The sequence below is a fragment of the Amborella trichopoda genome, chromosome 2 (genome assembly GCF_054954075.1).
Source record: "Amborella trichopoda isolate Santa Cruz 75 chromosome 2, AtrichopodaSantaCruz75HAP2 v2.0, whole genome shotgun sequence".
Lineage (NCBI taxonomy): Eukaryota > Viridiplantae > Streptophyta > Magnoliopsida > Amborellales > Amborellaceae > Amborella > Amborella trichopoda.
Window position 1 is genome coordinate 44,870,393 of NC_142337.1, and position 27,664 is coordinate 44,898,056.

General features: G+C 36.9%; 1 protein-coding gene across 2 annotated transcripts; it reads left to right on the top strand.

The window, feature by feature from the left end:
- Positions 1-17,079: 17,079 nt before the first annotated feature.
- Positions 17,080-26,141, top strand: BGLU41 (beta glucosidase 41). Of its 2 annotated transcripts, XM_020671514.2 has the most exons (13): positions 17,080-17,345; positions 17,418-17,484; positions 17,587-17,645; positions 21,422-21,497; positions 22,208-22,279; positions 22,413-22,500; positions 22,585-22,840; positions 22,996-23,111; positions 23,197-23,420; positions 23,605-23,636; positions 25,192-25,294; positions 25,382-25,490; positions 25,814-26,141. In XM_020671514.2, the coding sequence occupies exons 1-13, from the start codon at positions 17,229-17,231 to the stop codon at positions 25,986-25,988; spliced, it is 1,494 nt and encodes a 497-aa protein (XP_020527173.1). In that variant the 5' UTR covers positions 17,080-17,228; the 3' UTR covers positions 25,989-26,141. The 2 variants fall into 2 exon arrangements, 1 of the variants encoding a protein (XP_020527173.1); XR_016050623.1 differs by lacking the exon at positions 23,605-23,636.
- Positions 26,142-27,664: the final 1,523 nt, after the last annotated feature.

A 27,664-nucleotide genomic window follows, 5' to 3' on the forward strand; every position in this document is an offset into this window, starting at 1 on the left:
AATATGTAGCCTATTAAATATACAAACACATAGAGGTATGGAATATTTCATGACATTTATAGATGATTATTCAATTTATGGATATGTATATCTAATTAGTAAAAAATCAGATGCATTAGAAACATTTAAATAATATAAAGCTAAGGTAGAAAATCAGTTAATGAGACATATTAAAATTCTTCAAACAGATAAGGGAGGTGAATATTTGTCCTTCTTATTTACCAAATTTTGTATGGAGCATGGTATAATTTACCAAACAACCATGTCATATACACACAACCAAATCGTGTAGCTGAAAGAAGAAGTAGAACTCTAATGGACATGGTGAGGTCCATGATGAGCCATTCAAACTTACCACCTATGTTTTGGGGTGAGGCTCTCAATACTGTAATGTATATTATTCATCGTGTTCCAACTAAATATATAGACTTGACCCCATATGAATTATGGACAGGTAGGAAACTTGATCTTACTGTCTTGAAAGTTTGGGGTTCTTGAGTACATGTTTGTATACCACCACAAAATAGAGACGAATTACAAACTAAAACTACAAAATGCTTATTTATAGGTTATTCAGAAAATTCTAAAGGCTGTAGATTCTATAACCACGAGACTAGATCCCTAATAAATAGCCATGATGCTCATTTTTTAGAAAATATAGATGATGAACATAATTTAACTAAGCCTATTGACTTACACAAAATTAATAGAGATAAGGGTCTGGAAGATCCTATTTCTCAATCTCCCTCTACAATTGGTGAGAATGATTCAATCGAATCAAGTATACCAGATAGGCCTAAAGAACTAGAGCCCCACCTACAACTTTAAAAGAATTTTATGTATTCATGAATGAAGATAATTATTCTTTAATGAGTGACGATTCAATAGATAAACATCAAAGCTATAGTGAATCTATTAGCTCACATGACTTACCTGAGTGGACTCAAGCCATGGATGATGAATTTGATTCTATTAAAATAAATCAAGTTTGGGAGTTGGTTGACCTTCTTAAAGATAGAAAAGCCATTAGTTGCAAATGGGTCCTAAAGAAAAAGCTTAATGCAAACGGATCCTTTGATAAATATAAAGCTAGGTTGGTAGCAAAAGGATTCACCTAAAGGGAGGGTATAGATTATATAGAGACTTATTCTCCAGTAGCAAACTTTTCATCTATTAGGATCATCCTGGCATTAGCTACATATTACGATCTAGAATTATTTCAAATGGATGTCAAAACAACTTTCTTAAAGGGAGAATTAAAAGAAGATATATATATATGAAACAACCAGAAGGATATGTAATTAAAGGCCAAGAAGATAAGGTATATAAACTTACAAAATCTTTCTATAGTCTAAAACAGTCTTCTAGGCAGTGGTATATTACTTTTCATAATTCACTTAAATTGATTATATAGCCAATAGGTCAGACCACTGTGTATATGTCTGGAATAGTAGAAGCAATTTTGTTATATTGTCACTGTATATAGATGATATTTTGATAGCCGATAATGATATTGGCATGATTAACCATACCAAATCATAGCTAAGTTCCCATGATTATTTATCTCAAAAAAATTATTTAGAAAGTATTTTAAAGAGATTTAAGATGGAAAATTGCAAGCCCATAGATACACTCATTTGTAAAGGCTTGAAATTTTCAAATAAAATGTGTCCATTAAATGATAGTGACAAAGTTGAAGTAGAAAGAATTCCATATGCTCAATTGTAGGATGCATAAATTATGTCATGTTATGTACAAGACCTGATTTGAGTCATGCGTATGGTCTTGTAAGTAGATTTCAAAGTAATCCTGGGATGGCTCATTGGCAAGCAGTAAAAAGGATACTCATATATATTCAGAAAACAAAAAATTACAAGTTGTGGTTCCAAGCTAACAACTTAGAGGTTATTGGGTACTCTGATGTAGACTTTGCAAGAGACCCAAATGATAGAAAATCAACCACAAGATCTGTATTTCTCTTTGGAGGTGGATGTATTTCTTAGTCTAGCAAGAAACAAGGTTGTGTAGCTCAGTATACTATGGAAGCTGAGTATATTGCTTGTAGCATTGTTACAACTTATGTTGTATGGATTAAACGTTTCATAAATGATTTGAAGCTGGATACAGCCGACGGACCTGTTAAAATGTTTTTTGATAATCATGATAACAATTAGAAATGGAGCTTATGATTCCAAGGGTAAGCATATTGAAATTTATTATCATTATATTTATGATATTGTTGGAAAGAATGAAATAACTATAAGTTATTTTCCATCATCATATAAGATTGCAAACCCTTTAACAAAGAGATTGAGTGCAGAAATATTATCAAAGCATATAGTTGTCATGGGGCTTAGGAATATTTAAGTTAGGAACTCCCAAATGGGAATTTTTTTTTTTTAATGTCTTAATCATGAGAGGAAGAGCCACATTAGCATGAAAAGCCCCATGACATGACTTTAGATATATTTTTTTGTTATAAGATGCATAACCGCACATGCGTGAAAAACCCCATGACAAGGATATGCTCATAAATATTAAACTCACTAAGTGGTATAAACTTTATAATATTTTAATGTATCTAGCCCTCAGGGTCAAGTGGGAAATGTTGGTATGTATGAGTGGCCATGGGGCCTAACATGTCCCATATTTCTCTCTCTTATTATTTATCTTAATGATTTAACATTTATCACTAAAAATAAGGGCTTCTTAGATAGAGAAGATGTCGTCATCTAACGGGTAGATGATAACTACCCACCTCCCAAGAATTGTGGGCCACATTTCTTAGAGATTCCAGGGGGGAGCTGAACGTTGGAGAACGGCCTCCTCCATCCCTCTATAACTAAGCCTTTCATGGCAATGTAGAAGCATACATGGAGAAGTTATCTTTGAGTTCTCATTGTTCTGGAAAAGCTTGAACTCGATGATCCACAGTCTCACAACATTGGCTTCAACTCCTGGGAATTTGGTGGGTCCATCTCTTCCCTCAAGATTCAACAAAGGAGAGGTGAGGAGATTGTCTCTGTGTCTATTGATCGGGGTGAGGTTGTTGAGGCAACTAAAGGGGTTGTTCCCCCCGCCCCTCTAATGATTTATTTGGGTTGGGTGAGGGGGATAGACATTCTTGGCGTCTTTCGTAGTCTTCAGGGGTGAAATGGATGGGTCACAACAAGTTCTTATTTTGTCTGCATTCTAACTCAGATGTGGTAAGAGCCTTAAGGATTCAGGTGGTAAGAGCCTTAAGGATTCAGGTGGTGAGGTTCATGGCAAGTAGTTATCTTTAGGCAAATGGAAAAGCTCTGAGCATGCTTCCTCCTTCCAAGAGCATTGTAGACACCTCATTTTAATTATGGTAAATTCTATGGTTTCTAAACCCCTAGGACAAATTATTCTGGTAAACCTAAATCCATAATTCAAATAGCCTACCCTGTGTCCCAGAACCAGTTCGCCTGTCTGGAACCCTACAGAAACCCTGTTTTGACCTTGATTCTTGTAAATGCCCAGTTTTACCAAAAAATCATTAAAGATAGTAAACAAATCACTTTTGACCCAAATTTTCTCTGAGTTCTTCACAAGAGGCTGAGGAACACACCTATAAAAAAAAATCAGTTTTGACTAAGTTTGACATGAGCGACACTAGCCGTGTCGCCCAGCCTAGACTGGGCGACACACTCAGTGTCGCCCAGTTTTGGGCGACACTACCCATGTCGCCTAGATCCGAGACCCTCAAGACCCATTTTTTTGGATAGGTATTAGTTTGTTATGCGTGTATATCCTTCCCAGTGGATTTTGACTCCCAAAAAATATGGTCACAACGACCGAAAAGCTGAGAGCCCAAGACAACTTAAAAGAGAATGTTGTCATTCACATGGTTGAGAGTGGAGACGAAGAAGAGGATCCCAGACAATTCATATTGACTTGTGATCGTCACTTTCAAGAACACGAAGAAGATCTTTTGAGCCTTCTAAGAGGAAGTCCTTTACCTTCAAACGTCGATAACCTTTCCAAGTGAGACCGATATGACGAAGATGAAACACTAGAGATCGATATTGTCAGGATCAACAAAAAGGGATCATCTTCCAAATAAGGGGCCAACACCCCAAAGTCTCCCATTACTCTTGCTAGGGCTGACCCTATCGAGCTTCAAGCTGGCGAGGTTGATTCCTTAACCAGAAAAGGCCGAGTGTTTAAACACATTCAATTGATGGCTGATACTCTTGATGAAAGAATGCGGAACTCCTCAAAAGCCAAACAGCCAGTAGGGCAATCAGATCACGAGCTAAATAAGGATATTCAAGGATCTGCAGCTACCTACGATCTACCGGCTCATCTCGAGAAGATCCAGGCTCAAATCTCCATCTTGGACCTACTCGCTAACTCACCAGCACACAGAACCCAGATCGAAAGGGTTCTCGCTAAGACACACATTCCGTGCAACACATAGCCGGATGAGTTGTGTGGAATGATCAACCTACTGATGGCACCAATATCAATCGTGTTCATGGACGATGACATCACAGTCAGCTTCAATCGCTTTAGTGTCCCAACCCTTACACGACATCATTTTCATGCAAGGATATGACATATAAAGAGTTCTTGTTGATAATGGGGCATCCTTAAACATATGCCCTATGAAAATAGTGAAGTAGATAGGCAAAATTCCGGATGACTTCGAGCTATGTCAACTAACTATCACCACATACGACAGGACCAAACGACAAGATGAAGGAAAACTTTCTCTCACACTCAAGATCGGCCCTACCGTTCAAGTGATAAAGTTTTATGTCTTCGACATAAAACCTTCATTCAACATGCTGCTAGGAAGACCATGGCTACATAAAAACGTCATGGTCGCCTTTACGCTCCATCAATGCCTCAAATTTCCAAAAAAAATGGTGTCGCAAAGGTATGTGTTGAACCCCCTGCTTTTTCTTAATTCTAGTATATATAACGGGAAGCTAGTCGTAGGGGTCGAGCTTGGAGAAATCCCACTCGCTTCCTTTGAGCAAGCCGATTGTGCTACCTTACTCCTAGAGGCTAGCGATCCTATTCCTCAAATTTCGCAAACTTCTGCATAGATGGATGACATTATCCAATGTCAATATCGATACGGTTTCGGATCCCTCGAAGCTCGGCAAATGTTTTTCTCCCAAGGCTTCCAACCAGGCCAACGCTTGGGGAGTCATGGGCAAGGCGTAACGGAGGCAATTTCTGAATCACTCCAAGGCAAAACTAAAAACAAAGATCGAAGAGGTCTTAGGTGTTCTCTTACCTTATTTCAAAGCCGAATGAAGCCTTCAAGCTATCTGGGCTTTGTATCTGAAGGAATTCAAAGCCTCGACTCTCTCGATACCCGTCCTTCAAAATGGCCAAAGGTGATCCTTGTTTCCCCAACAGTCGAGAATTCTTCTTCCACATCTCAGCACACACAAGAACTGGGAATTGAAGACCTTTTTGCTGACCTGGATTTGAAGGTGTGTACAATCAACTCTAATACAGCCAAGCATGTTCATCTACGAATACAAACCCAGGAATGAAATTGGTCGATCACTCCTCTATCTCAATAATCGCTAGAAGCATACCAGCGGCATCTTCAAGTCCCAGTGCCAAAAAACGGATTGGTGCAGGGTGGCCATCTATCCACCCTACGCGTCCTGTCCCCAACATTTCTCTCGTGAGTTCCATAAGGAACACCTCTGGCAATGTTTCAAAATCCGTTGAAAATTCAAAACATGATAAAATTAGTAATAATGAAAAAGAATTTTCAAAAACAATGAACACTCAAGATAGCCCAATAATGGTGCACAATACTCATGACGACGAATTGGACGACCAAGATGAAGATCAAGAGAGCCAAGAGTCTGAAGAAACCCCTCAACCTGAGGAACTCACTTCTCATGTTGAGCAATTCAAAAAGAGGTTCGACGGTGACCCAACGGCTATCATCGAAGAGAGGATCGACGTAAACCTAAGAACTGAGAAGGACCCAAAGTTAACCAAGATTGGAACCTCCCTATCTCTTGAGGAGTGAAAAAATATGATTTCCTTTCTCAAGGAATATTACGACGTCTTCGCCTGGTCATACGATGATATACCAGGGCTAGATCCCAAATTGGTGGAACATCACCTAATATTCAACGAAGGAGCAAAGCCTGTAAGGCAGAAACTCCAATGTCAGAAGATCCACCTTGAGCTCAAAATTAAAGAAGAAATCGATAAACTTCTCAAAGCGAAGTTCATTACCCCCGTCAATTACTCAGAATGGTTGGCCATAGTAGTGGTCATACCCAAGAATGACAGGAGGATCCGAGTGTGTGTCGACTACAGAGACCTCGACAAGGCATGCCCAAAAAAACAATTTTTCATTACCAAATATAGAAGCCTTGGTCGACAACACTGCGGGGTACGAGATGTTGTCATTCATGGACAGCTTCTCAAGTTACAATCAGATCCTCATGGCAGAAGAAGACCAAACCAAGATTTCATTCATAACCCAATTGGGAACTTACTGCTACAAAGTCATGCCCTTTGACCTCAAAAATACAAGAGCAACTTATCAGCGGGCAATAACTAGCATCTTCCACGACTTGATGCACACCATCATGGAAGACTATGTCCACGACATTCTGGTCAAGTCCAAGACCAGACCTGATCATCTCACCAACCTGAGAACCATTTTCGAAAGACTCCGAAAACATCAACTCAAACTCAATCCATAGAAATGTGCCTTTGAAGGTGAATCCAAAAAATTATTAGGCCTTATAGTAAGCCAAAGGGGCATCAAAGTGGACCCAGCTAAAATACGAGCCATCACTGAAATGCCCTCTCCCAAGAACATTAGAGAAATGTGTGTGCTTCATGGTTGCTTACAAGCCATAAGGCGTTTTATTTCACAACTAGCAGACAAGAGTGTGCCATTCAATAGGCTCCTTAAGAAGGATACCCCATTCATATGGGATAATGAATGCCAAGAGGCATCCGTCCAAATCAAGGAGTACCTCACCAAACCTCCCGTCCTTAGTCCCCAAGTCCAAAAAAACCCCTATTCCTGTACATATTTATGAAAGACATGACTATGAGGGAAATGTTAAGCCAATACGACGACCATGGAAAAGAACAAACGATATACTACATCAAGAAAACCATGGTCTACTATGAGACAAGATACACGGATGTGGAGAAGCATTGCTTAACACTTGTGTGGTCTATGCAAAAATTAAGACACTATGTCTTATCTCATACAATCAAACTTATAAAAAAATAGACCCACTCAAGTACCTATTGGAAAGACCAGTCCTTAATGGATGCTTGGCGAAGTGGAGAATATTATTGAACGAGTTCGAGATTCAATATGTTACTCAAAAATCGATCAAAGGACAAGCTATTGCTGACCACTTAGTTGAACACACACTACAAGATAACACTCCATCAACACAAATCTCCCTGATGAGAACCTCTTCACAATTAAGGACTCAATTTGGGAGCTATACTTCGACGGTGCAAGGAATGAACACGGGTCAGGTATAGGAGTCATATTATGCTCACCTAAAAATATTTTAATGTCAACCGCCATCAGATTGAATTTCCCAAGTATTAATAACATTGTTGAATATGAAGCCTTGATAGCCGGGCTCGAGAACACCATGGGAATGAAAATCCAACAAATACGAATGATTGGTGACTCCTTATTCGTCATAAACCAAGTTCAAGGAATTTGGAAGGTGAAAGAAGAAAAGCTTAAACCCCACCAAGAAAATGTGGAATAGGTGATCCTATATTTTAAGAAAATCACATTTCATCACGTAACTAAGGATAATAATCGGTTCGCCGACACCCTTGCGACCCTTGCTTCAATGGTTGATATTCCTTCAGAAATCACCTTGCTGCCATTCTACATCAAGAACAAACATGATCCTTCGCATCAAGGATCGAAGAAGAAATAGAAAAAGAAAATGAGAACGATGGGGAAGTATTTCTCGTGGCTTCAGATGCGCTAGTTAAGGCAAAACCATGGTTCCACGATGTTTTGTCCCAGTTGAAAGATGGGTTATACCCCGAAGGAGCCACCATAAAGGATAAAGAAGTCATTCGAAGGTTTTCTATGGGATTCTTTATAAGAGGTGAGCTTCTGTTTAAGAAATCCTTCGATGGCATGATTCTACGGTGCCTCGATCATCCAGAAATCGACCAAGTTCTGACAAAGTTACATAATGAAGGAGGTCATTCTGAGGCAGCCGCCTTAGCTCAAAAAATTAGGCGCTAATGAAATTATTGGACCACCATGGCCAAAGATAGTTAGAAGTTCGTTAAGAGGTGTCCCAAATGTCAACTTTATGGAGACCTCATCCATGCACCGTCTGTACCACTCAACTCAACACCGCCTGTATGGCCCTTGGCCATGTGGGGCCTTGATATCATAGGAGTGATCTCACCAAAAGCCTCAAACGGCCACCGTTTTATATGAACAGCTATAGAGTACTTCACAAAATGGGTAGAGGCCGCATCATTTGTCAAAATTGAGGGACAATTTGCCCGTTTCATAAAGAACAACATTATATTCAGATTCAGTGTTCCTGAGTCAATCATTAATGACAACGAATGTAATCGCAAAAATGAAAAGGTCACTAAGGTGTGCAAAAATTTTGGGATAACGCAGAAATTCTCCACACCTTACTACCCTCAAGGAAACGAACAAGCAGAGCCACAAACAAAGGACTTCTCAAAATAATAGACAGAAAAATAGAAGGTGGCAAAGATTGGTACAAAGAGCTAAAGGACGAGCTATGGGTCTATCAGACAATTGAGAAGACTCCTACTCGCATGACCCCATACTCATTGGTGTATGGTATGGAAGCAGTCCTACCCACCGAAGTTGAGATACCGTCTCTCCGAGTGCTTATTCACAAAAATTTAGATGAGGAGCAAAAGATCGAAGCACAGATCGCTGCTCTCGTTAATTTGGATGAAAGACAATTACGAGTGACACAAAATATTGTTGCTTACCAGTGTAGAATCGAGAGGGCATACCAAAGAAAAGTTGTTCCTCGACAGTTCAGAGAAGGGCACATAGTACACAAGAAAATCTTCCACACTCCTACAAATCTACACCCTTTAGGCAAGTTCAAACCTAACTCGGAGGGGTCATTCGTGGTTACCCGAGTCCACGCAGGCAATTCTTACAAGATCAAAAATCAGGAGGGGTACGAATTCAACGACCCCATTAATGCGATGTATCTAAAAAAATACTACCCGTAACGGGCTAAAAAAAAAATCTCCAAGAAGGAGTTTCCGATTCAAAACACTCAAATATAGAAAAGTACTTACAAGTTCCAACAATACTACACAAACAGACCTTGAGGACGAAGACTCCTCCTAAACCCTGCAGGTTTCCAACATAACCATCTCAGAAAGATGCGGGAGGGTGACATGAATGGAAGACCAAAGTGACTTTGACGAACCCTGGAAGAACGTTGAGACTTCTCTAAGATGAATGTCCTGCAAGAATCCAGATAACTCTTTAAGGATCCGTGAAGCACATGATGAAAGCTCCAAAGGTAAAAGGACAACTTTGAGACCTTTGAGTTCTCACGATCCCACAAGGGAATCCTTTCATCATCTTTAAGTAAAACTTAATAAAGAAAATGACCACCAAAGGGACCACAGGTGGCAAAACTGTAAGGCCCATCCCTTTTGAAAATTCCCTTTTCAATTTGACTCTTAAATCATCCATTTTAAAAAAAAAAAACCCTTTTAGAAAGGACTTCCTCCATCACTACAAGAGGTTAAACTGTTAGTCATCTGGCCTCGTTCTAGAAGCCAACTTCCTACACCTGTTATGAAAGCTTGAAACTGACCAGGCACTCCATGGTTGTATGAGTATAACTACCAACTTCTACATACCAGAGATGGGCGAACCTGGTCAATGACAAAATTGGCTAGTCTAAGAGCGTTTTTCTCTTGCTTGGATCCCCTGAGGTAAAATGAGGCAAGCTTATCCCTATGTGGGTGTATGATGGTCCGATAACAGGAATTTGATAAAAAAAAAAAGAAACCTACAACTAGAGGGCTGAGTTTGTAAAAATTCAGTTTGAAAAAGTGTGTGCAAAGAAAATATCACGCTAAGGTTCGATGAATCAATTGCACACGTACAAGTCAAAAGACTCCCCAATAAGGGCAACAACAATAAATAAATAAATAAATAAAAAGAGATCAAGCATAAAAGAAAATAAAACTTTGGGTATCTTAAAATTCTAACGTTATTCATCTATTGAAAATGGACTTATTATATGCATTTACGCAAATTAAACTTAGTCTTATGACTGAAATTCCTACTGTCTCAATGGACTTCAACACAAATAAAACTACTGAAAAATAATGTTGATCATGAGATCAACTTATTCATGCCAAGAAAAATAAAGAAAAGAAAATATATGGCTATTCAGTTTTCGGCTTCGAATCAACATCCTTCTCCTTGAGTTCCGCCACGAAGGCCACCCACCGAGCCAATTCAACTTCAGCCTCTTCCAAGCTGATGTCAGATGTGTCCTTATTAATTATTTGAACAAGAGGTGTCATCTTCTTGATGAGGCACGAGATCCTAAGCAGGAGCAGAAGGTTTGTCAAGGTCTCAAAGATCTGGGGCATAATGGACGAGGACATGCACATTCCCACTAGGAATTGTAGTTGGACGTGGTAATTCTAAGTGTCATTCTAAGTATGGAGAAACTGACGAAGCACCCTCTGAGGGAAATACCCCTCTATGAAGTGCTGCCCCGCCAGAATAATACATGAATGCCCCATAGCAAGCAGCAATAGAGACACATTTTTGAGACCCTTGATCACCCAATCAAAGGACGACAACTCATCAAGAATCCCACGATAATGGTTGATGTAACAAGGACAGGTGTTATCATTGACATACGCCGGTCCTAAAGCAGCAGATACAACCGTCGTTGATAGAGGAGGGCAGACAACAGCGATGTGTTCATAAGCCCAAATCTGCAGAAAACAAGAGTCAAGATTACCCCTAAAGGTCGCAAAACAACACCCCGAACCCAAGAGCCATATAGGAACAGTTTGACCTGGGTGACCCTGGCAGTGTCGCCCAGCCCAGACTTAAGACCTTCCCGGTTCAATTCAGCCTTTTTCAAGTTAATTCCTGTGGAAAAACTATGAGATCTAGAGCCCAAAACTGGACAAAAAACTGAGTTCCAGGGGCAAAATAAAATAAAATTGTATTAAAAAATATACCTACAAAATCAGGACACTGCCCTCAATAAATAGGTCACCTCGAGTGACCTTGGTCGTGAAGACCCTAGTAAATGCCCGCCATCATGGTCAGAACAATGGCGTAACCCGCTCGTTCCCAGAAGGCATGGACTAAGGGAATAAGGGAACTACGAACCATCTTACGACCACTCGAAAAGAGAACGAAGCCTAACAGCACAAAAAGAAAAATAGGGATCTGTTCGGCAGCTTGAGATTGCTCTTGATCCCAGACCAGTAACTCCATATCAACCCACTGACCATGTGAAAAATAAGCAGCCCCCAATAGTCGCGCACCCATGATAGAACGGTCGTCAGTGGCAATAGAAGGTTGATGCGCAATCCTGGCTAGGTTTAGGCCTAAAATCCTGATGACTTCCTCCAAAGTTGGTGTTGTCTAGCCCGTAGGAAGGAAGAAGTTGTTCGTTTGATAGTTGAACCTCTCAGCAAGAGCCTCGAGGAGCGAAAGTTCACATGACAAGAGGCCATATTCAAGATGCCTATCATTGAAATTGAAGCCAGAAAGGCCGTGAGCTCAGGCAGTTGCTGAACGGAAAGAAACCAATCCCGGAACCAGGGTCCGATGATAGGAAAGCCATTGACGCGTCAAGGAACTTTACTCGATTGAAGGCCCTACGAGATATGAGAGGGCAGACCTTCAGGGAATTGCCTAACCCTAGGAAAAAGATGGGAGGCTTCTTCCTCTCCTTCATTGCCAACCCGCTCGAAAACCTTCCCCTTGCCCTTGGAGATCACGTTGTCCTTCCTAGATACCATGAAAGCCTGAGGGTGAGAGTAATAAAAATTAGTAAGATCAGAGGGAAGATGATGAAGAAGGAAGAGGATGAATATGAGAGGAATAAAATTGAGTTTGAAAGATGATAAAAGAATGGGAAGGGGATGATTTTTTTTATAGAAAAAAAAGAAACCCGTCCCAAAACGGGTCCTATAGTTATCCACTTTGGCCAATAGCGGTTTTAGATAACCCTAAAACCAAGAAAAATCATAAAAAAAACTTTTGAGGGTTGGAGGTCTGAGCGACACACCCCATGTCGCCCAATTCCGTACTCAGACTTGGGCGACATTACCCGTGTCGCCTGGGCGACACCACCCGTGTTGCCCACATATTTTTTGATAAAAAAGCCCCTTTTTCATCCCATTTCCAAAATAACAAAAAAAAATAAAAAATAAAAAATCATATGGCTGGCACTAGCCGTGTCGCTCAGCTTGCGAGGGCGACATTCCTTGTGTCGCCCATATATTTTTGTCAAAAATTTTATTTTTTAATTTCCTAGTGTTCTACTTAATAATATATATATATATATATATATGGGCGAGACATGTTCTGTGAGGGCGACACTCCTCGGTCGCCCGAGCGACACTCCTCGTGTCGCCCGAGCGACACCACTAGTGTCGCCCAAATCTTTTGTCCAAAAAAAATTTTTTTTTAGTATTCCCCCCATATTTCCATTTAATAAAAAAAAAAAATCAGGTGGGAGACAACAGCCGTGTCGCCCAGACCTGGGCGACACCACCAATGCTACCCAAGCGACACGGCTAGCGCCCCCAAAACATTTTTGTCCAAAATTGCCCTGGCTCATTTTTTGAAGTCTTTTACAGATTAAATTTGGTTATATCATGCGTTTTATGACTGGTTTTTAACTCTCTGTTAATTCTCAAAACCTTTCAAGCGCTCCTCGATGACATGAGCCTAAACTGCAAACCGATTTCCAGAAAAATAAAAATCTCAAAAAAGAATTCAATAAAAAAGAATAACACGCTCCTTAATGGCACAAGCCTAAACTGCCAACCAATTTTCAAAAAATAAAAAAAAATCAAAAAATAAAATAAAAAAGAAAATGTTCCTAGGTGGCATGAGTCTAAACTGCCAACCAAAGTCCAATCTAGGGAACAACCACCCTCTTCAATGAAAAAACGTCAAACTCGTGCGACATAAAAGAGCCGAGACAGGAAAAACATCAAACTCGTGCCACGTAAAAGAGTCAAGACAGGAAAAACGTCAAACTCATGCGACGTAAAAGAGTCGGGACAGGAAAAACGTCAAACTCGTGCGACATAAAAGAGCCGAGACAGGTACAGTCTAGCTCCGTCTGACGCAAAAGGTCAGGTGTGACCAGGGCACAACCACCATGTTCAATGGAAAAACGTCAAACTCGTGCGAAGTAAAAGAGCCGAGGCAGGTACCGTCTAAGCCCGTATGACACAAAAGGCGGATGTGACCAGGGCACAACCACCCTATTCAATAGAAAAACGTCAAACTTGTGCAACGTAAAAGAGCCGAGGCAGGTATCGTCTAGCCCTGTATGATACAAAAGGTCAGGTGTATCCAATTCAAAGGCAAACTCGTGCGACGTAAAAGAGTAGAGACAGGTACCGTCTAACCCCGTATAACACAAAAGGTCGGGTGTGTTGAGGGCACAACCACCCTGTTCAATAAAAACATCTAACCCGTATGAAGTAAAAGGTCGGGTGTGTTCAGGGCACAACCACCCTGTTCAACGAAAAACATCTATCCCCATATGATGCAAAAGGGTAGGGTGTATTCCGTCTATCCTTGTATGACGTAAAAGGGTCAAGTGTATGGTCCATTGCTGCATGACACTAAACTGCTTAGAGGGCTCTATGGTTGTAGGAGTTAAAACTGCTAACCAACTTGGTTTTTTATAATATCTTTCTCTTTTCAAAATTTTTACTACATGTCTATGTTTTCAAAACTTTAATTTCTTTGTTAAAATCGTAACCTGCCCCTGCTTCGAGTTCTATTTCAAATCTCCCCCTACTTTCAAAACTTCTAAAATGACTTTTAAGACAAATGAGTTTGGAAACCCGTATATCATGATTACCGCATTGTCACGATTACCGCGTTGCTGCCTCGTCTCTCTCTTCGAAAACGGCCAGACAAGTCTCTTCTTATAGAAAGCCTTTTCCAATAGACAACCTTAGAAAACCCTAAGGAGATCAAAGAAGATGCCAGGGTTAAAAATTTCAAACTGTAAAGCCCCTGAAGTTAAGTGGCATGGCCATAAAATTCAACTCGAGTTTCATGCTTGTGTAACTCACCGACATCTCACGCCGAAAACCCTAAGAAGAAAAATGCCCTAGGTGGGTGAGCTCCATAAGCACAATGACTTTGAGGGATAGTTAGTGTATCCTCTGACCACGTGACATCAAGAAGAAATCTTTGACGTTCACCTGTCCTTCGAAGGATAGGGAACGCCTGAGTGTCTACTTCTTTGCCACCCACCTGCCCCTTGAATGACAGAGAGTGCCAAAGAGGGGCAACTGTAGACAACCCATTTTAAATCTAGCAAATTCTATGGTTTTTTATCCCTTAGGGTCACATTATCCTAGTAAACCCAAAATCCATAGTTTACACTGCCTACCATGTGTCCTGAAACCAGTTTGCCTGCTCGAAACCCTGCATAAACCCTGTTTTGACCTAGATTCCTGTAAATGGCATGTTTTACCAAAACAATCATTAAAAATACTAAAAAAATCCATTTTGACCCAAATTTTCTCTGAGAGCTTTACAAGAGGCTGAGGAACACACGTGGAAAAAAACAATTCAATTTTGAGTAAGTTTGACTTGGACGACACATCCAGTGTCGCCTGTGTCGCTCGGATTTATGTGACACTACCCGTGTCACCCAGATCCGAGACCCTCAAAACCCATTTTTTTGGATGGGTATTGGTTTGTTACGCGTGTATATCCTTCCCAACTGATTTTGACCCCTATAAAGCCTCTTTTCGAGGACATTTGACGGATGACAGAGATCAAAAACCTGAAAGAAATCAAAAACCCTAGAGATAGCTTTAGGAAACCGTAGCTTCTTGAGACCCTAACCCTTAAGCCTGAGAAAACCTAGATCTAGGGCACAACAAACCTAGATCAAAACTAGTCCTAGGGCACAACAACCCTAGATCTAACCTTTTACACCAAAGATCTGATGGTCCACATCCAAATCAGAGAGGCAAAGAGGACGCTGGTACTGATACGGACGAGCCCTCAAAGGCCAAGAAGTACTGGGTCATCCAGCCCGGTTTGGTATTGTTTATTCTTCTTCTTTTTCTTCTTTTTCTTCTCTTTCTTCTTTTACTATTTTGATTCTATTTTATTTATTTTGATCTATTAATTTGCTTTAAAAATTGTATTTTAGTGTCTTGGATCATGCTGGCGCTGCTACATATATGAGAGCAGATCTGCTCGTTTCCAGGCAGATCTGAATTTGAGTTGTCCCACTTTGTTTACCACTTTATTTCCTTCATTTTCATAAGTTTAAGGTCTTAAGATCCGACAGATCTTCATCATAAGATCTGTCAGATTTTCATTATAAATAAGCATATGTTTTGGATTAAATTTTGGGGGGTTCCTATTCATTTGTGGAGCGTAAGAGTTTTCAACGTCTTGGGAATGCATGTGGGGATTTTTTGGGAGTTGATTGGGATGCGCTAAGAGGTGACGATTTGTCCTTTGTTAGAGTTAAGGTTAATCGGAATGTTCATTCACCAAACCCAAGGAAAGTTTTCCATCTAAGGACCCAGGGCTAACCCTGTGGGTGCTGCTAAGGCCCATGGTCCCAAGATCCTAGATAATCATTGGACGGAGGTGACATCAAGGAGGAAGAAGATGAATGTTTTTGATCGGGTTAGGACCTGCAACAGTGAAGCTGACGAAAGAAAAACAATGGAAGGAATTTCAACCGATCATATCTTTTGGAAGGATAAGCCACGTGGTGGTAGTCCATATGGCCCCAGATATCATAGGGATTTTGGTCAGTTTCCAAAATTCAAAAAGGTGTGGAGAGCTAAATCCGGAAACGTGAAAGCAAGTAACAGTTACAATGGACATCAAGAAAACTTAGTAGGTCATGGCCAATAGAGATTCGATGTTCAATCCCCACCTTCCATCATCAAGAACATACGGTCAATCAAATTTTATGCTCCCTAATAGTGCAGTTGTACTTCACCAAGGAGAAATGGATCTTGATGATGACGCGTGGCCTAACCAATAGTGATGGGTCTATGCAACATCATATAGTTGCTCGAAAAAAGTGCTATACAAGTCAGTGGACCCGCTGACCCGTGAATGTTCATCTTAAAGATGGATGTCGTGTAAAGGGCGCCGGATCAAATGATATATGGATGCCACAAAAGAAATCCCCCCAAAAATTATATTTTAAAGTGTTTCCTTTTTTTTATTTAATGTTCATGACCAGCTTGGCGTAGATCATAAATTCTACAATTTTAAGTAAAAAACACATATTTAAAGGGAATTTTATTTTAAATAAAAAAACATCTTTAAGGGGCATTTTAAAGGGAGGCTGACTCATAGAAATCTATCCTACTTGCTGATGCATGCAATATCCAGATCACAAATGCGGACTCATAGAAACCCATCCTACTTGCTCAGGACTTCATGATGCATACAAAAGTCCACATCACAATGCTGACGTGTACATGGTTTAAAGACGAGTCTCATTGGCCGCTCTGGACGGACGGCTATGATTTGCAGATCGCGGATGTGCATCCATAATTGGTGCCCACTCGATGAAGCCAACTGGAATCTGGGCCGTTCATTTAGAAATGGCAATCTTTAGTTCCTTACCTTGAGAGAGACAAGTGTCGCGTAGAACGTTGATAGGTGGAGTGTTTTGTTGTTATTTAAACTTATACACCACGCACGAACGCATTCTCACGCATCCTGGTGAGAGAAAAGACACTACCGCTTTCTCTCTCTACAAAGAAATACCTCTTTCTGTATCTAGAAAACACTTCCCCATCTCTCTCTCTTTCCCATGTTTGTAAGGAAAGAATCCTATATCTCCCTCTCTAACAGGAAGAAGCGTTTCTCTCTCTTTTAAGGAAAGAGAGAGGTCTCTCTCCTTCTAGATGTCTTCCCTCTGAAATGCATATTCTTAGACTTCCAATTTGAAGCGTTCTCGATGGCGACCACGCTATTTTACCTCTGTATAATTGGGCTGGTTCAGAAATCAAATGCACTCAGTAGAGCTCATTTCCCACATGATTTCGTTTTCGGAACCGCTTCTTCAGCTTACCAGGTCGGTCTCCCTCTCTCTCTCTATCTATCATGAAAAGAATAAACTCAGACTTGTTCTCATATGTGGTTCCAGTTTGAAGGAGCTTCGAGTGAAGGAAAGAGGGGGCAGAGCATATGGGATACGTTTTCAAGGAAACCAGGTTCGCAATTTTAAATTCCAAAACTGAATGAGAGAATACAAGGAAAGAAGGGAGGTAAAGTAGGGATTAGTGGGAACTGAATTGGGGAATGACAATGGGCAGGACGTATCTTGGATTTTAGCAACGCGGATGTTGCAGTGGATCAATACCATCGATTCAAGGTACACGCGCTTACATTCCTAATTCCACAATTGCAAAAAAAAGAAACGGAAACGGAAACGGAAACGGAAACGGAAACGGGGGAGGGCAATGTGCGTATCAGATTCAGACACGTAAAGTGCAGCGAGCGTAGAGGAGAGAAAATTTGTATACGAAGATCAATGAAAATATTTTAAAAGGTGTATAATAATACGTTGGCACATGTTCTATCAAAAAAACAATAATAATGCGTTGACACATGTAGCCTTTAAATTTCATGTATTTTAATACTTATCAACTGCTCACGGATTTTGTTGAATGTAGTATATATATGTAAATAGGGAAAGGTTTATATGCTTTCCTTACTTAATAAAAGTTCTATCCTTTACCATTCAGGCGTTCAATTTTGATGAAGGGAGTCATTCACCGTTTGATCTTAGATCTCGACATCTTCAAGTTTTTTTTTTTATATAAATTATATGAATATAAAATTTAGTACGTACCATCTTCTCGTTGAGGCCCACCTATAAAAAAATATTAAAAATAATTTTTTGATAAAAATAAAATGACCAAATACCCCTTAAATCTTTCAAGGGTATTTTGGTCATTTTATTTTATAAAAAAAAAAATTATATTTTTCACTAGTACGAGTTTAATAGAGGAATAGATGTCCAAAAATTGGTGTCAAAATAGTTTATATTAAAACAATTAAAATTAAAATAGTGTAGAGACATGATATTGTGATTGGGGCAATCTTAGCTCTCCATTTAGAATAGATAGTTGGATAAGGGGGAGCAAACCCAAAATAACCTAATTACATGTTTAGAGAAAGAAACCAACAAATCTATTTTATGATTAGAGAGAGGGAGAGTTTTAGAGAGAAAAACCAACAAACCTATTCATATTTTAGAGAGAGATAAGTTTAGATAGAGAAACTAACAAACTCATTTACAGTTTTAGAGAGATGAATATCAATGGGGAGATAGGCTTCGAGACAAAAATAAAAAAAAAGGGAAAAGGTGAGAGAATATTTTGATTTTTGTTAGAGCTACTAATAAGGGAATTCTTATTACAAATAAAGCCAGAAAATAATCCTAGGGAAAAGTATTTTGGGGTGACAGGTATTATGGAGGGAACATCTGAACTTAGGGGTTACTGAACCAAATAAAAAAAGCCACAAGCAATCCTAGCAATCAGATATGAAATTCAGGGTGTTCCAAAAAATTATTTTTGAAGGGTTCAATAGTTTCACGTCTAATGGCTATTGAATATATGAATCTAAGTTGGGAGAAATGTCCCGTTGACTTTTTTTTTATTGCCTATGGGTACCCTGGCATATACAAAAATTTTGGATGCTTCTCTCGTAAGGCCCATTAGATGTTAACTAATGGTAGCGTAGACAACCAGAACTTGCCTTTGTAAAAAGGAAAAACTATACATAACGTTCGCATTTTTATTTTTTTATTTTTTTATTTTTTTATTTTTTTTAGCATTGTATATAAAGTTACAACTTTAAAATTTAAATTTAAAGATGCACCTCACAAAAGCATCATAAAAGGTTGTGTGGATGTTGGAAAACCTCTAATTGATCATCTCGACATCGAGATATATGATTATGAAAAGAAAAAAATATTCGAGACATATGAATATGAAAAGAAAAAAAATATTTCGGGTTTGTGAAATGGTATATTTTGCAACACATTATAGCACATTGTCTGTATCAACTATTTTCAAGATTTTCATGCGTTTATAGATCTACTTAATTTGAATCCTTTTTAAAGTTTAAAATTTTATACTTAGAGATAAAAGTAGATTCTCAAGCCATCCTAAAATATTTTATAGGGTAATGATTTCATACAACAGTTGTATCATAGTATAATGCAATCACACTTCTTAAAAACCATGTTTGTAGTATTTGCAAGACCCGAAATTTTGCACACACTCTTCATCTCAATAATGAATACCAAAAAAAAAAAAAAAGTTTGATTTGAACCCTATATATGGTCAAAATGAGTCCCCCTCCAACAACGAATCTAGAATATTTATTTGGTCAATTTCAAAATCTTAGCTTTTACATACTCAAAATCATTTTTTTCTTCTTTAACGTTGTTCATCTAATGTTAGTAAAGCCATATAAAAAAATTGAAAAAGAAAATATCCTTCTAAGGCTTAGATCTAAGCATCTTATCAAAATGGACGGCCTATGTTAATTGGGCTAAAAAAACATATTTTAGGTTGTGTTTTCAAAATATTCTTTTTTGTGATTATTTATTAGAATAAAAAGAGTGTATATTTAAAAATTTAGATCAAACAAATGATCTTAACATAATTTTTGAAGACTGTTATATTATACTATGATGCACCCGTTGAATTAGATCACTACCTTTTTTATATATATTTAAAAATACACATTAATTAGATTGTTTAAGGTTGCAACCTTAGGCAAACTACACCCTTGTAAAATGCTAGATAAAGAAAAGGGGCGGCGGCCATGCAGATAAGAATAAGCAAGGCATGATGCCGCGCAGACATGTAAATCTCTTCACTGGATAATATGACACGAGGGAATACTTTTGGTCCACCGGGACCACCCCCCTTTCGTCCTTTCGCACCTTTACTATACATTGATTTATTGATTTGGTTTTGGCCATGGAGATAAGGAAAGGTTGAAAATAAAATAACCCGCACTCTTCGAAATTGAAGGTGCCATAGAGGTGGTCATTTGTGCATAGTTTTGCTATTACATCTTTCTACAAAAGCATGCAGAAAGATGCAATAGCTTTGCAAGTCCCTATTTTCAATTAAAAGACCCATGACAGACACTTATGAGCTGTCTTGGGTTGACCGGGCCCAACCTAAAAACCTATCGATTGTCTTAATTTTATTTATTTTAAATGATTTTTTTAATATTTTTTGTGTATGATGTTGAAAAGTAAGGGCATGTCAAATTTGAGCGTAATCAAATGTATATAAAAAGAGATAAAATTAAAATATAATTTATATTCTCAAAAATGAACTTGATTATAAAATATGAAATATAGAACTACTTATAAATATTAAAAATAAAGTAATATTAAAAATAAAGTAGGATTTATCAGTAAATTTCCATTTAACAAATACATATGCAAAGTACATCTTTTTCTAGTTATTGCAACAGAAAAATGCAGAAAAGCTCCCTAAAGCATACCAACAGATCTCTCAGTATAAAACATAGAAGCAATCATACTGATAACCATAAAAGCCATCATCGTTACATTGGAACTAAATTATTGTGTGCTTAAATATTATTTGTTTCGAAGATTTTCATTCATGAAGCATTTAACCAAATACTGGAATTGATCCTCTTTCATATGGATATTCTATCTCAGAAATGTACCTATAACTAGCACAACACGCATTATATACAAAATTGAATCTCGCATTGAGGGAATTTAACTTGTAAATATTTTTTTAATATTTAGTTGTGTTACTTGAAAAATAAGAACATATATACATGCATCAGATCTGCGGGAGAGAGAGACTTTTAATTGAAGAGTGCAGTACTTTTAGAAGTAAGGTTGTGATATTGTATGCCGTTCATTTTAGTTAACTAGTATAGAATTGATCCATCTTTTAAGACATTAATAAAAAATGGCATGTCTTTTAAGATAGTATCAAATCTACATCACTCAAATAAAATAGATATCTTAGATTATTGCGACCTTACTTCTACATGTGCTTGCAACCTTATATGAACATATTTCTTGAGTGAAATCCAAATCCAATAAAAAAAAACCACCATAATAATTGCTATTGGCAGGCCGACATAGACTTGATGAGGAACTTGGGAATGCATGCCTATAGATTTTCCATCTCCTGGTCACGAATCCTTCCTAGTAAGTGCCAAAACTCTTTGCAAATTAAAACTTTAATAACTCTTAAAATAAAGGGAAAATATCTTATTATCTTCTATTTTTAACTTATATATCTCATCAGATCTAAAATTTGAAAATATTATTTATAAGCAAAAAGAATCTATTTTTTCTATCTTCCAACCCCCTAAACCTTTTTGACCATTTATTATTGATCTCAACAACTTATGAAATAACTCTATCTCTCTCTCTCTGAAACTCTCTCTCACATCATCATCTCTCTCTAAAAATTCCATCTCTCTAAAATCCAAACTCCATCTCTCTCTCACACACATCATCGTCTCTGTCTCTCAAAACTCTATCTCTCTCCCTAAAACTCAAATTCTATCTCTCTCTCTAAAACTCCATCTCTCTCTAAAACCTAAACCTTTTGCTGGTAAACCCATCGAGAAGCGAAGAGAGAGATAGAGTTTTAGAGAGAGACATGGAGTTTGAATAGAATGTCATTTTAGTATTTGTTTGAGTCAAAAATTTATGATCAAAGAGGTCCAGGGGTTGTAAGATAGAAAAGATGAAGATATTTTGCTTACAAGTAATATTTTCAATTTTTAAGTCTCATGAGATATGGAAATTAAAAATAATGGATAAAAAGATATTTTTCTTAAAATAAAATATATTTTTTACTCTTATGTCATGCCCTATCCCTAACTTATAAGCTTACTGTGACTCAATAGATGGTACAGGACAAGTCAATCCCGAAGGAATCAACTACTACAACAGTCTCATAAATGCTCTCCTAGAAAAGGGTCTTACTTTAACTCTCCTCTTCAATGTTGTTTTCTTTTTTTGTCTGTTTTTTTTTTTTTTTACACATAGCTGCACATATCATTCTCACCGATTTCTTCAATATTACGACGAACTCATGAGTTTCGACCACAGGAATCCAACCATATGTTACTCTCTATCACTGGGATCTCCCCCAAGCCCTTGAAGACCAGTACAGTGGTTGGTTGAGCCCACTGATAGTGTGAGTCAAATTGCCCAAAAGTTTTGGTATTCTTGTTCGAATTCGAATCAAGCTTTTTGAACATTCTTCCACATGATATTGCAGAAAAGACTTTGCACATTATGCACATACGTGTTTTCAAGCATTTGGAGGCAGAGTGAAACATTGGATTACCTTCAATGAACCTCATGGCTTCGCATTACAGGGCTATGACCTTGGTGTGCAAGCTCCAGGAAGGTGCTCAATTTTTGCTCACTTATTCTGTAAGAGTGGGAGTTCAGCGACCGAGCCTTACATAGTCGCTCACAATATACTCTTAGCCCATGCTACCACATTTCGTATTTATCAACACCACTTCAAGGTTCCCTTCATGTTTTTTGTCCTAAAATTAAGTATATGAGATTTCTCCTGTGTAATGTTCTTAACCTAACTGGTACAATGGTCAAATTTCAGGAATCTTTCGAATTTAAGAATTTGTATTAAGAGAAATGGCGAAGTTTCTGATTTATTTTGCAGGAAGAACAAGGAGGTCTAATTGGGATTGCACTGGATTCCAAATGGTATGAACCAATATCTGATAATGATGAGGATATGGAAGCCGCACAAAGAGCTATGGATTTTGAGCTCGGATGGTAAGAAACATAATTATTCTAATCACATTGATCTCTAAAAAATCAATTCTCATTATCCTGTGGTAATAGAACTTTGCCAAAGCAGGTTCTTAAATCCCCTGTTCTTCGGCAAATACCCTGTTTCTATGCAGAACTTGGTTGGTAATAGATTACCAAAGCTTACTCCCGAGATGTCTGGATCATTAATTGGATCATTGGACTTTGTGGGTGTCAACCATTACACGACATTATATGCCAAGAATGACAAAAATAGGATCCGCAAGCTAATTTTACGCGATGCATCTTCTGATGTGGCGGTCATAGCGACACGTAAGATCAATTATGTTCATAGGAAGCCATAATTTTCATTTTCTGTTTTGTTATTTCTTTTGAAGTAGCTTTCATTTGTAACTACAAACGTTTTTTCTTTCTGTTTTTTACTTCTTTTGAAGTAGCTTTCATTTGAACTATAAACTTTGATTCCATTACTCATCTTGATGCTCTTCCCCTGCAGCCTTTCGGAGAGGAAGACAAATAGGAGAGAGGGTATGTTTCTTTAGAAAAAGTTGAAATTCTAGAAAATGTATAGGAAATATTTTTCTTGCGAGGAGGTAGGGTTCAGTTAAAGATACCATGAACAAACAAAACTGAAAATTAACTCAAGCAAAAGGAGGCCGCCCTTCAAATATCTCCAATTAGGTTTAGAAAAAAATTTATATTAATTTCAATGAACATGACGACCACATTATGACATCATTACAACTTTTGTTTATATAGCATTGCCTATGTTCACCACATAGAATTTCATATGGCTTTTGTACGATTATTGAAAAACAATTTTTTAGAAAGAAAGGGCATGATAGGCCATATTGCCAACATGCGGGGATATCTCTTCAGTATGTGGGATACAGTAACCATTGATTATCAACTTGCGCCATAGTATGTAGTTTTGAGTTGAAGTTCTTGTATTTATATGCATTTTTAGTAAAGATACATCTTTACTACCACCTTCCTGTACACTGCTGACTATTGCTTACCAATCACATTGGTGAACTGGCCGGGTAGTTTAAAAAAAAATCAAAAAAATTATACAAAATCCCAAAAAGTAAGAAATCTTTATTTTATTAATGTTTTTTATCATTTTGGTAAAGATTGAAAAAATTTTAGCCATTAATACTTATTTTTACATTTCCCATCTTTTTTAAAAAAAAATAAAAAATACCCTTAAATCTATTTTTTTTATTAATTTTCAACTTCATTTGGATGTGCTTGGTTTAATCATTATTTTAAATATAATTTTCATATTTCATTATATTTTTTTTATTTTCTAACGCAGTATTTACCACCAAGAAGTCACTCGGTTGGATTGGTTGAACCGACCGGTTTACTAGTTAGTATCGAGTATCCGCTTCCGGCCTCATGTCCGGTTAATCATTCCGATTCAATTTTTCCTACACTGTTGCAATCAAGGGTTTAATACTCGGCACAAGCTCTGCACCTAGCCCCTACAAAAGTTTGAGTAACTCAAAGCGAGTCTGAGTGGGACTCTCGACCTAGTATAGAACCCAAAAGGGCTAAAAGATGAAAAAAATGGAAAATTTTATTAAAACTAAAAATTATTAAAGACACGAGAGATGAAAAATGCAGGGTGGATCTTCCGCCTCTTAAAGAAAGTGTATGAGAGAGAGGAAGAAAAGGTGGATCCCCTTTTAGAGAGAGAAATGAAATGAAGGAAGAAGAAAAGGGAGAGGATGGTTCTGCCCCCAGAGAGATGGAGAGATGAAACAGAATGGCAGAGTTCATAACCCTTTAGAGAGAGAGATGAAAAAAGGAGTGAAGATCTCTGCCTCCCTTTTGAGAGAGAGGAAATCAGGGCGACTTGGCTGAGTTTTTGAACGCTATGCTTTATTATGAAATTTATCAATACAACTCATTTCTTTGTTTTTTTAGTTGAAGTTGTGTTCACTCATGCCCATAAATTTCTTATTTTTCATTGTAACATCACTTCTTTTATCCTCCCACTAACATTAAGTTCATGTAGCTTCTTAGGCTTAAAACAATAATTACAATGAAGTTAACAAATCTCATGGGTTTCCTACAGGCTGCATCAAGATGGTTACACATTGTGCCTTGGGGTATCCGCAAGTTAACTACATATATTAAGGACACTTATGGGAACCCACCAGTTATCATTACAGAAAATGGTGATGCAAGTTGTTGCAACTCCATGCACTGTACATCTTCTAATAATTCCTTACATTCCTTCATAACTCACATTCCTTCATGAGCAGGTATGGATGATCCAAACACTCATCACTTGGTCTTAAACGAAGCACTGCAAGACCATAAGAGGATAAAGTACCACAATGAGTATCTCTCAAATCTATCAGTTGCTATAAGGTACTTCAAAATAAAAGTTTTCCGATTCATAATACAATGAAAAAATATACAACGAGACCATTTACCTTTGGTACAAAGTGATCACAATTAATTTTGATTATTAAATATGAAATCGAGCGCTCCATTTATTCTAATGACCAAGCTCAAAGTTCAAAAGAGATTTTCTTAAACTTTGTGACACCCAAGTTATTAAATTTCATATTGGATGGTTGCAAATACTTGTGACCACCTTGTACAAAAGATAAATAGTTTCATTATATATAATCTTGTATGTGGAAGTTTATTCGCATGAATATCATTTACTGCTAAATGAATGAGTGCAGAGAAGATGGATGTGATGTGCAAGGCTACTTCGTATGGTCTTTATTGGATAACTGGGAATGGAACATGGGATACACCGTAAGATTTGGCCTCTATTTTATAGACTACAACAATAATCTTACAAGAATCCCAAAGGCTTCAGTGGAATGGTTCAAAGGCTTCCTTAAAGAAACATGATATCTGAGAACAACGAGTGTTGTTTTATATGGATCTACAATGTGTATAATGTCCAATCATATTGTGATTCATGAGAAAGCAGTTTAATACCATTTGGCTGAACTGCATTGTGTATATGTTTTTATGTTTATATGCAAGTTGCAAATTCATCCAGACTCTTCTAAAACAGACGCGCGGAGGGAGGGAGGGAGGGAGGGAGGGAAAGAGAGAGAAACTAAGCAAACGAGTATGCTGAGCAGTAGACGAGGGGAACAAATGGATTGAAAAATAATACACTTGGAAAAAACCTTACTTAACAAACATTTTTTACAAAAAAAAAAAGCACCTTGTTAAACTGATATTGAAGTTGGCAGGCATTGAAACTTTTTTTGGATTGAACTTTCAGAACGCTCCTTCATTTCCTTAACGTATGACTTAAATTTCTTTTTTTCATCCGTTTAATATTATCCCCTGGAATTTCATTTTTTCACCCCTTGAAATTGTTTATATAAGGTCTCAACCTTATCTTATACTACTGCCATAAGATGTACCTCAAAATCATCTAATAACGCAGTAGAAAATAAAAAACTATGAGAACTGCGTGAGAAAATAAAAAAATAATGAAAAATATAATGAAACTGCGTTAGAAAATAAAAAAATATAATGAAATATGAAAATAAAATATATACTACTGCCATAACGTAGACGTAGTAACAACAATAACAACAATAATAATATTATTAATATTAATAATAATAAGAATAATAATAATAATGATAATAATAATAGTAATAATAATAATAGTAATAATAATAATAATAATAATAATAATAATAATAATAATAATAATAATAATAATAATAATAATAATAATAATAATAATAATAATAATAATAATAATAATAATCATAATAATAGTAATAATAATAGTAATAATAATAGTAATAGTAATAGCAATAGTAATAGCAATAGTATAGTAATAGTAATAGTAATAGTAATAATAATAGTAATAATAATAGTAATAATAATAATAATAATAATAATAACAATAATAATAATAATAATAATAATAATAGTATTATTATTATTATTATTATTATTATTATTATTAGTATTATTATTATTATTACTATTATTATTATTACTATTATAATAATAATAATTATTATTATTATTATTATTACTATTATTATTATTATTATTATTATTATTATTATTATTATTATTATTATTACTACTATTATTATTATTATTATTATTATTATTATTATTATTATTATTAGTATTATTATTATTATTACTATTATTATTATTATTACTATTATAATAATAATAATTATTATTATTATTATTATTACTATTATTATTATTATTATTATTATTATTATTATTATTATTATTATTATTATTACTACTATTATTATTATTATTATTATTATTATTATTATTATTATTATTATTATTATTAAATCCTCAAATAGACTACTCTGTACCAGTTTTAAAATTTAAAATTCTATAACTAGGAATAAAAGTAGATTTCCAATCTGTCATAAAGTTTGACACTGAAACTATTTCTGCAAACAGAACTTAGAAGTGTGCATTACTTCTACGCCTCATACAACCTCACCCTTAAGATCAACCTCCAAAAAAAAAAAATTTGTTAATTTAGAAGTGTGCATTGCTTTTACGCCTTATAC

Bases quoted from the DNA above. Each gene is read 5' to 3' on its own strand.
- BGLU41 (XM_020671514.2), top strand. From the start codon at position 17,229: ATGGCGACCACGCTATTTTACCTCTGTATAATTGGGCTGGTTCAGAAA. The intron at 17,646-21,421 runs GTACACGCGCTT...TGCTATTGGCAG, and splicing joins ATCAATACCATCGATTCAAG to GCCGACATAGACTTGATGAG. The intron at 22,501-22,584 runs GTGAGTCAAATT...ATGATATTGCAG, and splicing joins TGGTTGAGCCCACTGATAGT to AAAAGACTTTGCACATTATG.